The 12,716-nt window shown below is 36.9% G+C and overlaps 1 protein-coding gene across 1 annotated transcript in view; it reads left to right on the top strand.

The window, feature by feature from the left end:
• The window catches only part of LOC588842 (DNA damage-binding protein 1), a 39,264-nt gene extending 28,877 nt beyond the window's left edge, over window positions 1-10,387 (top strand). The window contains exons 19-25 of the mRNA XM_030989319.1: window positions 873-967; window positions 1,854-2,024; window positions 4,542-4,651; window positions 6,170-6,339; window positions 8,017-8,119; window positions 9,191-9,314; window positions 9,860-10,387. Coding sequence (XP_030845179.1) covers window positions 873-967; window positions 1,854-2,024; window positions 4,542-4,651; window positions 6,170-6,339; window positions 8,017-8,119; window positions 9,191-9,314; window positions 9,860-9,940 — 854 coding nt within the window. The 3' untranslated portion in view covers window positions 9,941-10,387. The remainder of the gene's footprint in view (window positions 1-872; window positions 968-1,853; window positions 2,025-4,541; window positions 4,652-6,169; window positions 6,340-8,016; window positions 8,120-9,190; window positions 9,315-9,859) is intronic.
• The last annotated feature ends 2,329 nt before the right edge of the window (window positions 10,388-12,716 follow it).

Genomic DNA, 12,716 nt, shown 5'->3' with positions numbered 1-12,716 from the left:
ATTGATAATAATAGGAATAATATTGTTGTAGTAGAAGTAGTTGTAGTGGTAGTAGTATTATTAGTAGAAGTAGAAGTAGTAGTAGTAGTAGACGTAGTAGTAGTAGTAGTAGTAGTAGTAGTATTAGCAGTAGTAGAAGTAGTAGTATTAGTAGTAGTAGTAGTAGTAGTAGTAGTAGTAGAAGTAATAGTAATAGTAGTAGTAGTAGTAGAAGTAGTAATAGTAGTAGAAGTAGAAGTAGTAATAGTAGTAGAAGTAGAAGTAATAGTAATAGTAGATGTAGTAGTAGTTTAAGTAGTAGTAATAGTAGTAGTAGAAGTAGTAGTAATAGTGTTAGTAGTAGTAGAAGTAGTAGTAATAGTATTAGTAGTAGTAGAAGTAGTAGTAATAGTATTAGTAGTAGTAGAAGTAGTAGTAATAGTATTAGTAGTAGTAGAAGTAATAGTAATAGTATTAGTAGTAGTAGAAGTAGTAGTAATAGTATTAGTAGTAGTAGAAGTAGTAGTAATAGTATTAGTAGAAGTAGTAGTAATAGTATTAGTAGTAGTAATAGTATTAGTAGTTGTAGAAGTAGTCTCGGCCTCGGTCTCAGAGGAAGATGTTTACTTTTCAAATGTTGGCAGGTATCCATTCTAAGAGAAACAAAACAAGATTTTTTATTATGTCAATTAGAAATGTTTTATACAGTAGGCTTGCGGGTGCACCATGTGAGAGAGAGGGAGGATTGAGGAGTCTTGAAAAGGACTCTCGGTAATCTTTCTTGAGGGTGTGTAGTCCTGAAAAGGACTGTTGGTGTAAGTGTAGTCTTGAAAATGTTTAGAAATGTTTTGTAGAATTGTATATGATACTAATCTATGTGGTTTCTTGTGCAGGTAAACTGCAAGAGATTGCAGAAAAGGAGATCAAAGGTGCACCATACTCACTGGTAGAGTTTAATGGTAAACTCCTTGCTTCAGTCAACAGTGTGGTAAGTTCAAGATAAAGTTTAGTTCTGGGCCCTATTTCATTAAAGGTAGTACAAAGTTTTAGGAAATTTCGAAAATTGGTCGGATAGTGATTCTTCACAAATTAGATTTATTTTGATGCCCCTGAGGATGTATTATAAGCATTAGAAAATTTAGCCCCTAAAACATTTCTGCTTTTGAGAAAAATTGAATGTAAAAATTAACCGGTGCTCCCTACGGCCGTACAATGGTAGCTGCAACCATGAAAATCTCATAATATGTAGTTGTGATATATAATTCCACATCAAGAACATGAAATCTTCTTGATAATAAAAAATATGAATGATTTGAATCAACAGTTTATGCCTTTTGAAATAACTTCTACAAAATATTTTCATAGATGCTAACAGCTTTCCATAATTGTTAAGTCCAACTTAGAGATAAGTTAAACTTAGGATCTTTGTGAAACACCCTCCAGGAGTGATAAAAATACTCTAATTACGATCCTTGTAATCGATATTACGTCACAAGCTATGGACCAGTCACACCTATGTTTCTGTAATAGCCATCTAACATTCATCGTCAATATTTTGAGGTTATTTATGACCCTGTACAAATCATAGATTGGACTGTACCCATGTGACACCGGGCATGGTGGCTCAGTGGTTAGAGCGCCCGCCTCATGAACGGGAGGTCGTGGGTTCGAAGCCCGGCCGAGTCATACCAAAGACTTGTAACAATGGGACCTTCTGCCTTCTAGCTAGGCGCTCAGCACATTAGATTGGAGAAGGGTAGTAGTAACATATTATGTTATGCAGGGCCCGCTGGGAGAGCAGTTTCATAACTGAAGTGGCTACCCTGGGTAAATAAAACATTATTATTATTATTATTATCTTATTATATTTTCAGGTTCGTTTGTTTGAGTGGACCCCCGAGCATTCACTACGGGTTGAATGCAGTCATTACAACAATGTACTAGCTCTGTATCTCAAGACTAAAGGAGATTTCATTGTCGTTGGCGATTTGATGCGTTCTATTACGTTACTTGCTTACAAACCTATGGAAGGATGCCTAGAAGAGGTTAGCTACTTAATTTCATTTTCATTTATTTATTTCCACGTCAAGATAAAAAACAACGGTATTAAATACATATACATGAATCTCAGTTTGTTTGACTCTCGACTTAATCTCTTACTTCCTCTCTCTACTGATCTAACGTCCTTTTTCTAGAGCTTTTGCACTCATTTATTTTCCCTTTTTTTTTGTAATCTTTCTTTCTTTTTGTCTTCTACTATTTTCCTCCATTTTTTCCTCTCTTTTATTTTGTTTCCCCAAAGATCTTTAATTTCTTAGCTACCTATTTTTTCTATTTATTGATTTTCTAAGCATACTTTGTTCATGTTATATTGTAAAACAGCATCTGAAGAACTAACACTTCAACAAGCTCTGCTTCTAGTTAGTTCCTCTTTTCTCGTGCTTTTTATGCCTCCGCCACCGAAGGTGGTGCCGGAGGCATCATGTTTTCGGGTTGTCCGTCCGTACGTCCGTACGTCCGTACGTCCGTCCGTACGTCCGTCCGTACGTCCGTCTGTACGTCCGTACGTCCGTCCCGTTTGACCGTTATCACAATATCTCAAGAACCATTTAAGATTTAAACTTAAGACTCGGGAATAGTATTTATCACCATAGGAAGACGATCTGATTAGATTTTGGAGTACGTAGGTCAAAGGTCACAGGTCACAGAGGTCAACTTATGAAATTCCTTGTATTGAGTTTGTTAGCGCGATATCTCAAGAACCATTTGAGATTTAAACTTCAAACTTAAGGATAGTATGTATCACCATAGGAAGACGATCTGATTAGATTTTGGAGCACGTATGTCAAAGGTCAAGGGTCACAGAGGTCAACTTATGAAATTCCATACATTGAGATTGTTATCATGATATCTCAAGAACCACTGGAGATTTAAACTTCAAACTTAGTGATAGTGTGTATCACTATAGGAAAACAATCTGATTACATTTTTGAGCACGTAGGTCAAAGGTCAAGGGTCATAGAGGTCAACTTATGAAATTCCATACATTGAGATCGTTATCGCGATATCTCAAGAACCACTGGAGAATTTTCACTTCAAACTTAATGATAGTATGTATCACCATAGGAAGACGATCTGATTAGATTTTGGAGCACGTAGGTCAAAGGTCAAGGGTCACAGAGGTCAACTTATGAAATTCCATACATTGAGATTGTTATCATAATATCTCAAGAACCACTGGAGATTTAAACTTCAAACTTAATGATAGTGTGTATCACCATAGGAAGACAATCTGATTAGATTTTGGAGCATGTAGGTCATAGGTCAAGGGTCACAGAGGTCAACTTATGAAATTCCATACATTGAGATCGTTATCGCGATATCTCAAGAACCACTGGAGAATTTTCACTTCAAACTTAATGATAGTATGTATCACCATATCATAATATCTCAAGAACCACTGGAGATTTAAACTTCAAACTTAATGATAGTGTGTATCACCATAGGAAGACAATCTGATTAGATTTTGGAGCACGTAGGTCAAAGGTCAAGGGTCACAGAGGTCAACTTATGAAATTCCATACATTGAGATTGTTATCATGATATCTCAAGAACCACTGGAGATTTAAACTCCAAACTTGTTTAAATTGCTCTATGGCGGAGGCATCATTTTCGACTGCGCGCAGTCAAAATTCCATCTAGTTTCAACTATATTTGTTGTTTCATTGCATATTTTGTATTATGTTTTGCATGAGAAATAAAATCATTTGAATCACTTGAATCATTATATAATTTTCAAATTACATATCTTCAATATACATATATAATGATATATCTGGAGTGGGAGGATCATGAAAAGCATGTAAATGGCTTGTTAAAAATGATCCTCACAAAATTTACAAAATAACAATAACTTTGGTACATTAATTTACATAAAATCAAAATTATAAAAAAAGGGAACATAAAGAAAATAGAGAAAAGAAGGAGGAAATATTGCATAAACATTGACATTGTAAGTTATTAGAATTTTTCAAAAAGAAATTGCTGACATAAGTTGTTTAAATTGGAAATCAAATCGTAATCAGAATAAATTTACACCTAATCCAGCACATTTTAAGGTGTAGAGATCTTGAATTGAAATGGAATCTATTTGATAAATGTTCTCTTTTGACCATGTTTACCGCCTAGATTGCTAGAGACTATAGGTGGTATTCTCATAAGTTATGCTGGGACCAAGTCTAGACTAAACAAGAGTTTTAGTTCACACTTCTATGGAATGCTTGGTTTCATCTTCCTCCTTCAATATTCATGACAAAGATAATGTACCAAAGACTTTGTTATAATTTTGTTCATACTCATATTATCTTTTTCTTCCCATTTCATTGCAAAATTAATTTTTTGGACACTTTTCATTGAAGGATTTAAATAATCTGTAAAGGGTAAATGAGTTGGCAACAGGCACTCCATAAAAGTGTGGACTAACTTAGTACGAGCAAACTTAGTACGCGCAACCGGAATACCACCCTATAGCCCTAATCTATTTTACTATGTTTACTGCCTAGATCGCTAGAGACTATAGCCCTAATTGGATGTCAGCTGTAGAGATCTTGGATGATGATACATTCTTGGGAGCTGAAAACTCTTCAAACCTCTTCACATGTCAGAAAGACAGGTATTTGTAGAAACAGCAGTAAATACACACATACTAAAGCTTTAGTATGTCTGTATTTATTTGCTATTCTTTTAGTTTGTAGTACCAATCATCTGTTCATACAGTGTATACAGTTATGTATTTCTTAATGTTCAATGTTATCTCTATTATTTGGCAAATTAAGATTGCACATTTAAATGGACATTTTAAATGTTTGTATATTTAGTTTGTTTGAGCCTTATGGCTGCTAAAGGTAAAGACCAGTTTTGGAAACGCCCCCCTCTCTAAAAATTAAATGGAAGCTCTTATTACCAATCCTGTGAAAGAATATGTTTTGACTAATACGTGATGATATAAATTTTGCCAGAAAACCACCTACTAATTGATATATTTGGTAAATTATCATATCTATCCAGCCAGGATAGATATAGAGTAGTCCCATATACATCTTTCTGTGTACAGTGCTTGTAACTTTACTAAGACTGGGCCAAATTTCTTATCATTTTGATGATTCCGGAACCTTGCAGTACACACCAATACTTATATGCTAGATGATCAACCTTTTCTAGTCGATTCAACAATGTTTCTTTCACAATGCAATCGCATGACCAGAACTGGTCTATACCTTTAAGTGTGTTTCAAATGTGTTTTTACAAAACGCCAGATTACTTCAATTCAATATTACAGTCAAACCTGCTTTAATGAGCACCTGTCTACAAAGGCCACCTGTCTAAAAGGACCACAATTTTTGTTTCCCTTGAAAATGGTTTCTCATTGAAACATGTACAAAAGGAACTTGTCTACAAAGACCACTTTTTGTGTTTCCCTTGGGCGGTCGCTGTAGACAGGTTTGACTGTATTTTGAATGCTGCCACAGTACCCACAGTTCCATTTTGTTGAAAATGCTAAAAAGTAGTGTTGTCGATCAAAATATGAATCGTATAATTTCATCCTATTCAGAATCTGTGATATCTAATCTATCCCTTGACTGACTTATATACTTGAAGGGAATCCAACCTTAATTAATTGCCCTTGCATTTAAGGCCATTATTCTCCAACAAAACCTCTCTCACCACCTTTTTTTCTCTGTCCTGTACTTATATATTTAAAAAGTAAGTTTGTTGTGATTAATAATCAAGTTGAGAAATCGCAGATTGAGGAAATGCTAATTAGTAGTTTTTCTGTTGGGTTTTTTTTCTTTTAATTCACATTTGTTATTTTCAGTGGTGAATATTGATTATTTTGCAAATTAAAGAGGCAGCCCTTGGGATGGATTTTTTAATTTTTTACTTTGTTTTGAAATATTCAACCGTACATAATTTATAGGCCATTTACAGTAGCATTTATAGCCTCAACTCTAATTAGGCTGGACTTTTCTAAAGCCTCGTAAAACTTTAGGACAATAGCACCCTCCCCTGCTCTTATCAGGACTGTGGAGAAAGCAGTAGTAAAACAATCCCTTCTGCTTCTTTCAAGTAGCCAGAATAAGTCCAAATTTCTGGGTGTTTAGTTAATCTTTAGTAAAACATTTATTTGCAGTGCGGCAACAACAGATGAAGAAAGACGACACCTACAGGAGGTTGGTCTGTTTCATCTTGGGGAGTTTGTCAACGTGTTCCGCCATGGATCGCTAGTGATGCAGAACATCGGAGAGAGTACAATACCTACAACCGGCAGTGTACTCTTTGGTACCGTCAGTGGCTCAGTAGGTAGGTTCCCTGTTTAATACCTACAACCGGCAGTGTACTCTTTGGTACCGTCAGTGGCTCAGTAGGTAGGTTCCCGTTTAATGCCTACAACAGGCAGTGTACTCTTTGGTACCATCAGTGGCTCAGTAGGTAGGTTCATGTTTAATACCTACAACCGCAGTGTACTTTTTGGTACCGTCAGTGGCTCGGTTCCCTGTTTAATACCTACAACAGGCAGTGTACTCTTTGGTACCTTCAGTGGGTCAGTAGGTAGGTCCATTTTTAATACCTACAATAGGCAGTGTACTATTTGGTACCATCAGTGGCTCAGTAGGTAGGTTACTGTTTAATACCTACAACCGGCAGTGTACTCTTTGGAATCGTCAGTGGCTCAGTAGGTAGGTTCCCTGTTTAATACCTACAACCGGCAGTGTACTCTGTGTACCTTCAGTGGCTCAGTAGGTAGGTTCCTGTTTAATACCTACAACCGTCAGAGTACTCTTTGGTACCGTCAGTGACTCAGTTGGTAGATCCCTGTTTAATACGTACAACAGACAGTGTACTATTTGTTACTTTCAGTGGGTAAGTATGCAGGATATCGTTACATACCAACAACCAGTAGTGTACCAGTACTCTTTGGTACCGTCAGTGGCTCAGTAGGTAGGTTCCCTGTTTAATACCTACAACAGACAGTGTACTATTTGTTACCTTCAGTGGGTAAGTAGTTAGGTTATCGTTACATACCAACAACCGGTAGTGTGCCGGTACTCTTTGGTACCGTCAGTGGCTCAGTAGGTAGTCCCTGTTGAATACCTGTTCAAGTATTTCATCTCGGCAGTTTTTGTTTATTCGTTTATCACTCAATGCTTGTACTCATGTCAATGTGTGGTTCATTGACCTATCGGTTCTATGTCACTGTCATTCAGTACTGGAACCTCCACTGAATAGGGATACATATATATCAGAGAATTCAAGGGAGAAAAGGGCAAAGAGAGAAACAGATCATAGTAATTCAATGTTGCTGTAATTAAAACAACTTACAGATTCTTTTATAATGTGAAATATGAATACTACATTAAATATCCCAGTATTGTTTTTATATTTTTAATTTCATTTTTTTTTTTTGATTTTTTTTTTTTTTTGGTATACAGTAGTTCTTATTTACAAAAAGTGATAATAGATATATGATGAAATTGGAATTGTTGCACATTTAAGATAAATCATGTTGATTCATGACTATTTAAAAAGTGAATGTCCTACATGCATTATTTCAGTGAGAACAGGGGCCCATTTCACAAAACTCATCATCAGTGACAAATGACAGTTTTTGTTATAAGCTACTGGAATCCTTGCTTCTAAATGGTTATCAACAGATTTGTCAATGATATTTGTAATTTGTCATTGAAAAGTGGCTTTGTGAAATGGGTCCCTGGTGTAGGGGCAGCAATGTACAGAACTGGCAGTGAAAAAATACACATAACAGGGGCTCGGGGCGCAATATCCCCCAAAATGCTCAAAAGAGCCCCCGAAAATAAAAAAAGAGCCCCTTTAAATTTGCATAGAGTTCTATGCAAAACAAATTTTAGAGTGTTAATTTCATACAGGCAAGCTTGAAAAGTAACCCCTGAAAAATGAATGTTATTTTTTTCCCTGAGAACTGGAAACATTCCATTTTAATATATGTTTGTTTGTATACAGGTCTAGTGACTCAGCTGAACGAGGAGTTTTACAGATTTCTTCTTGAAGTACAGAACAAACTCACCAAGGTCATCAAGAGCGTGGGAAAGATCAAACACAGCTTATATCCTTTATTATATACCTCATTTAAGAAATCCAGTCGTCTGATTGGTCGAAATTGAAGTCATGATTTTAGCCATTCCCGTAAATAAACGAAAAATGCCAAACCTATGTAATGGGTCTAGAGTAAATCAGTAAAATCCTTGCAAAATTTTATGACAATTTTATGGACTCTTTTGAGGATTGTTAAATTGATTCTTTTTTGTTTAAAAAAAAAAATATCATTATGATGTCAAAATCTTATCAAATTTAGTGGCTGCAGCAGAATGGGCGCAACCTTGAGCGTTCCAGTCTCACAGACACTGCCCCCCAGTTGTGGAATAGCCTCCCATCCTACATCCAACATGCTCTTTCTATATCCACTTTCAAAGTAATGTTAAAAACCCATCTGTTCAAATCCATATCATGAATTTTGTCATCTTTAGCACAATTAAAGTTAGATTAAGTTGATTTATTCATTTATCTGTAACAAACTGTAATTTTGTAACGTAACATAGCGTTACATACTGTAAGTTTGTACTGAATGATATTGTGTAATCGTGGTGCTGTCGTCCCGGCTTTAATTTTGTGTAAGGCCATTGCTTCACTTAAAGGGATCGTTTAACAATGTTAAATCAGAGATTCACGGCCCTACGTGTTATCAGTGTTTGTGATATATGGTGAAGCCCTAAAAAAATTGCGCTTCAAAATATCAAGAAGTGCCTCAAAAAGTAAAAACCTTTGAGTGACCGGTTTTACCATACTCGTTTTCCCCAATTGACTGTAGTGTAATGAAAACCGTTTGGCAAACGCAAAATTTGATTTAGATTTTCAATCATAAATATCTTGATAATCAGACAGGCGATCGGCTTGTAAAAGTCATGGGGCTCCTGACTGACCTAAAGGTTCATAATTTTCATTGCAGCATAAGCCTAATCAAGGATTTTTTTGAAGGATCTAAGACAAAGTTACCGGATCCCTTTAATGGCTGCTGGGACAACAGCACCACAGCGCCTAGAAACAATATATTAGGCACGTTATAAATGTGATCTATTATTGTTATTATAATTTTGAATTCCTTGACTATGATGTTTACCTGGAGGTCGTTCTACTCGGAGAGGAAGACAGAGCCGATGGATAACTTCATCGATGGTGATCTCTTAGAAAGCTTCTTAGATCTCAGTAGAGACACAATGGATGAGGTAGCCCAGGGATTGCAGGTAGGTTCTCATATGCTTCTTTTCTAAGTTGCCTTTAAAGGTAAAGATCAGTTCTGGTCATGCGATTGCATCGTGAAAGAAACGTTGTGGAATCGATCAGAAAGGTTTGATCATCTAGCATATTGATGTCTCTTTAGCTACACACATATACCAACACCAGGCGCGGATCCGGGATTTCTTACGGGGGGGAGGGAGGTCCAAATTTGAAATCGATTTGAAATTTAGTGTGCCGATATTTCGCTCAGTGTGGGGGGGGTGGCATAGTGAGCAGTGAGCACTTTTTTTTAAACTCACCCCCCCCCCCCCCCCCGAGGGAAGAAAAAAAAGGTAAATTTCTGGTCACTAATTATAATTTTTTTTGGCCGGGGGGGGGGGGGCATAGATTCGCGCCTGACCAACACCTACATGTATATGCAGACCTCAAATCACTTGTCCTGTTAGTTGTGACAATTAAACATACTGTCACTAACAAATGATAACAGTTTCCAGAATACCACCCCAGGTCTTTTGTTATGAAGATCTGTCCTTCTTGTTATCTTTGTTAGATCGATGATGGAGGGATGAAGAGAGACTGCATGGCTAATGATCTCATCAAGATTGTTGAAGAACTTACCAGGATTCACTGAGCTTATGCGGAACAAGTACTACCTGCACAACCACCAGTAGATACATCGGCTATTCACATGGATTGACTTGGACATCGTGAATTACCTACCCTGTGGGTACTAATGAGAACAGAAAAATATCTCATCTAACTGACAGGATGTGGAGACTGTGTTCACATATAGATCAATAATCAAGTAGTTATGTATTCACACACACTGATCACCATGTAAACATGTGTTCACACACACTGATCACCATGTCAACATGTGTTCACACACACTGATCACCATGTCAACATGTGTTCACAGACTGATCACCATGTCGACATGTGTTCATACACATTGATCACCATGTCAACATGTGTTCACACACACTGATCACCATGTAAACATGTGTTCACACACACTGATCACTATGTCAACATGTGTTCACACATACACTGATCACTATGTCAACAAGTGTTCACACACACTGATCACCGTGTCAACACGTGTTCACACACACTGATCACTGTGTCAACAAGTGTTCACACACACTGATCACCATGTCAACATGTGTTCACAGACTGATCACCATGTCAACAAGTGTTCACACACACTGATCACCGTGTCAACACGTGTTCACACACACTGATCACCATGTCAACATGTGTTCACACACACTGATCACTGTGTCAACAAGTGTTCACACACACTGATCACCATGTCAACATGTGTTCACAGACTGATCACCATGTCAACAAGTGTTCACACACACTGATCACCATGTCAACATGTGTTCACACACACTGATCACCATGTAAACATGTGTTCACACACACTGATCACTATGTCAACATGTGTTCACACATACACTGATCACTATGTCAACAAGTGTTCACACATATTGATCACCATGTCAACATGTGTTCACACACACTGATCACTATGTCAACATGTGTTCACACATACACTGATCACCATGTCAACATGTGTTCACACTTGCTGATCACCATGTCAACATGTGTTCACACACACTGATCACCATGTCGACATGTGTTCACACACACTGATCACCATGTCGACATGTGTTCACACACACTGATCACCATGTAAACGTGTGTTCACACACACTCATCACCATGTCAACGTGTGTTCACACACACTGATCACCATGTCAACGTGTGTTCACACACACTGATCACCATGTAAACGTGTGTTCACACACACTGTTCACCATGTCAACATGTGTTCACATACACTGATCACCATGTCAACATGTGTTCACACACACTGATCACCATATCAACATGTGTTCACATACACTGATCATCATGCATACACATACACTGATCATCATGTAAAAATGTGTTCACACACACCGATCATCATGCGTACACATACACAATGTGTTAGAGAGGTAAATGCTTAATCCGTTTTGTCATTTTTTAATGTGTAAAGATGACTATTCACCTTAAAATGACAGTATGATTGTACTTCTCTTAAAAGTGAATACGTTTTACAATGTTGGTGGCCAAGTCTGTAAACATTGGTGTACATCACTGTAGGATACTATTGAATCTATCTCTCCATAAAGAAACCCATCCAGATTATTTTTAAGCGAAATTATAAAGGAAATGAATACCAAGAAGAAAAAAAATATCTTCCGAAAATTTGCAGGAAATCGTTGCATTCTATTCTGTAAGTGCATTGTAGAAAAGGATATTATGAAAGATGCATATTTTTTATCAAAATTACCAACAATTGTCTTCACAAGTTTGCAGTGATGTTACAAGCTAGATGATGATGCTACAAGCCAAAAGTTCTCAACTATAAGTACAACTGTTTTATTAAGGATTCTTTCTTTAACATTATATTTGATGGTATGGATGGATTATTTCATACCCATCTTACATATGAGAGTTTGAAACCTGAATGTTGTTGTTCATAGCTTTATTTGTAACATAACATTTGTAATCATTCAAGCATGGTCTGAATTCCCTTGTGTATATATCCTGCGTGGCATCTAAATGGAGTGCCATTAGGCCTGTCTTCGCTAGCTCGAGATTGGCAAATATCCCGCTATTTGAACTATCCCGATCGCAAACTATCCAGGATTGTCATCCCAAGATATCTTCGGATAGTTTGCAAAATATTCAGCTTTTTGTCCGGTATGTCTTCACCAGACTGAAGACTCGCACTATGCACGAACGCTGAGCAAAATATCTTGAGCTTATTTCTCAAGGTCTAGTTTCCAGTTTGAATCTCGAGCTGATGAAGACGCGCCCATTGTAAAAACAAACCAAAAACTCTGTGTTCTTTGCAGAGAGTGATGGAGGAATCTCACTATGAACATGGCGGACAAAGAAAGAGGACAAAATATAGAGTTCCTCATTCTACCCTCAACAATTCACTGCTCTTATGTAAAAATGTGTAGAACAGGTGAATATGTATGTGACACCTGTTCTACACATTTTTACATCATAGCAGTCAAGGGATGTTCCTTTGTCTACCACAGCAATTGTTGAGGGTAGAATGAGGAACTGTATATTTTGTCCTCTTTCTTTGTCCGTCATGTTCATAGTGTCTGTTGATATGTTGATCATGGACTAGATTAGTCTTTTGTATAGTTTTTCATACATTATAAAAGGGACAAAAACTAGCCGTTGTTTTTAAGTTATGTCATATATTTAATGAAACTCTTTGGCTCACAAACGAAACTGTTTTCCACATGGAAGCCAACAGTGCTGAAGAAGAACAAAATAAAGAAAAGCTATGTACAAGATTTGTGACAGTAGGTACATTTAACCTGCTTTAA

This window comes from Strongylocentrotus purpuratus, unplaced genomic scaffold, assembly GCF_000002235.5.
Source record: "Strongylocentrotus purpuratus isolate Spur 01 unplaced genomic scaffold, Spur_5.0 spur5_scaffold_18, whole genome shotgun sequence".
Classification (NCBI taxonomy): domain Eukaryota; kingdom Metazoa; phylum Echinodermata; class Echinoidea; order Camarodonta; family Strongylocentrotidae; genus Strongylocentrotus; species Strongylocentrotus purpuratus.
The sequence above is the reverse complement of the archived record's forward strand: the minus strand, read 5'-3'. Positions and strand labels throughout refer to the sequence as shown.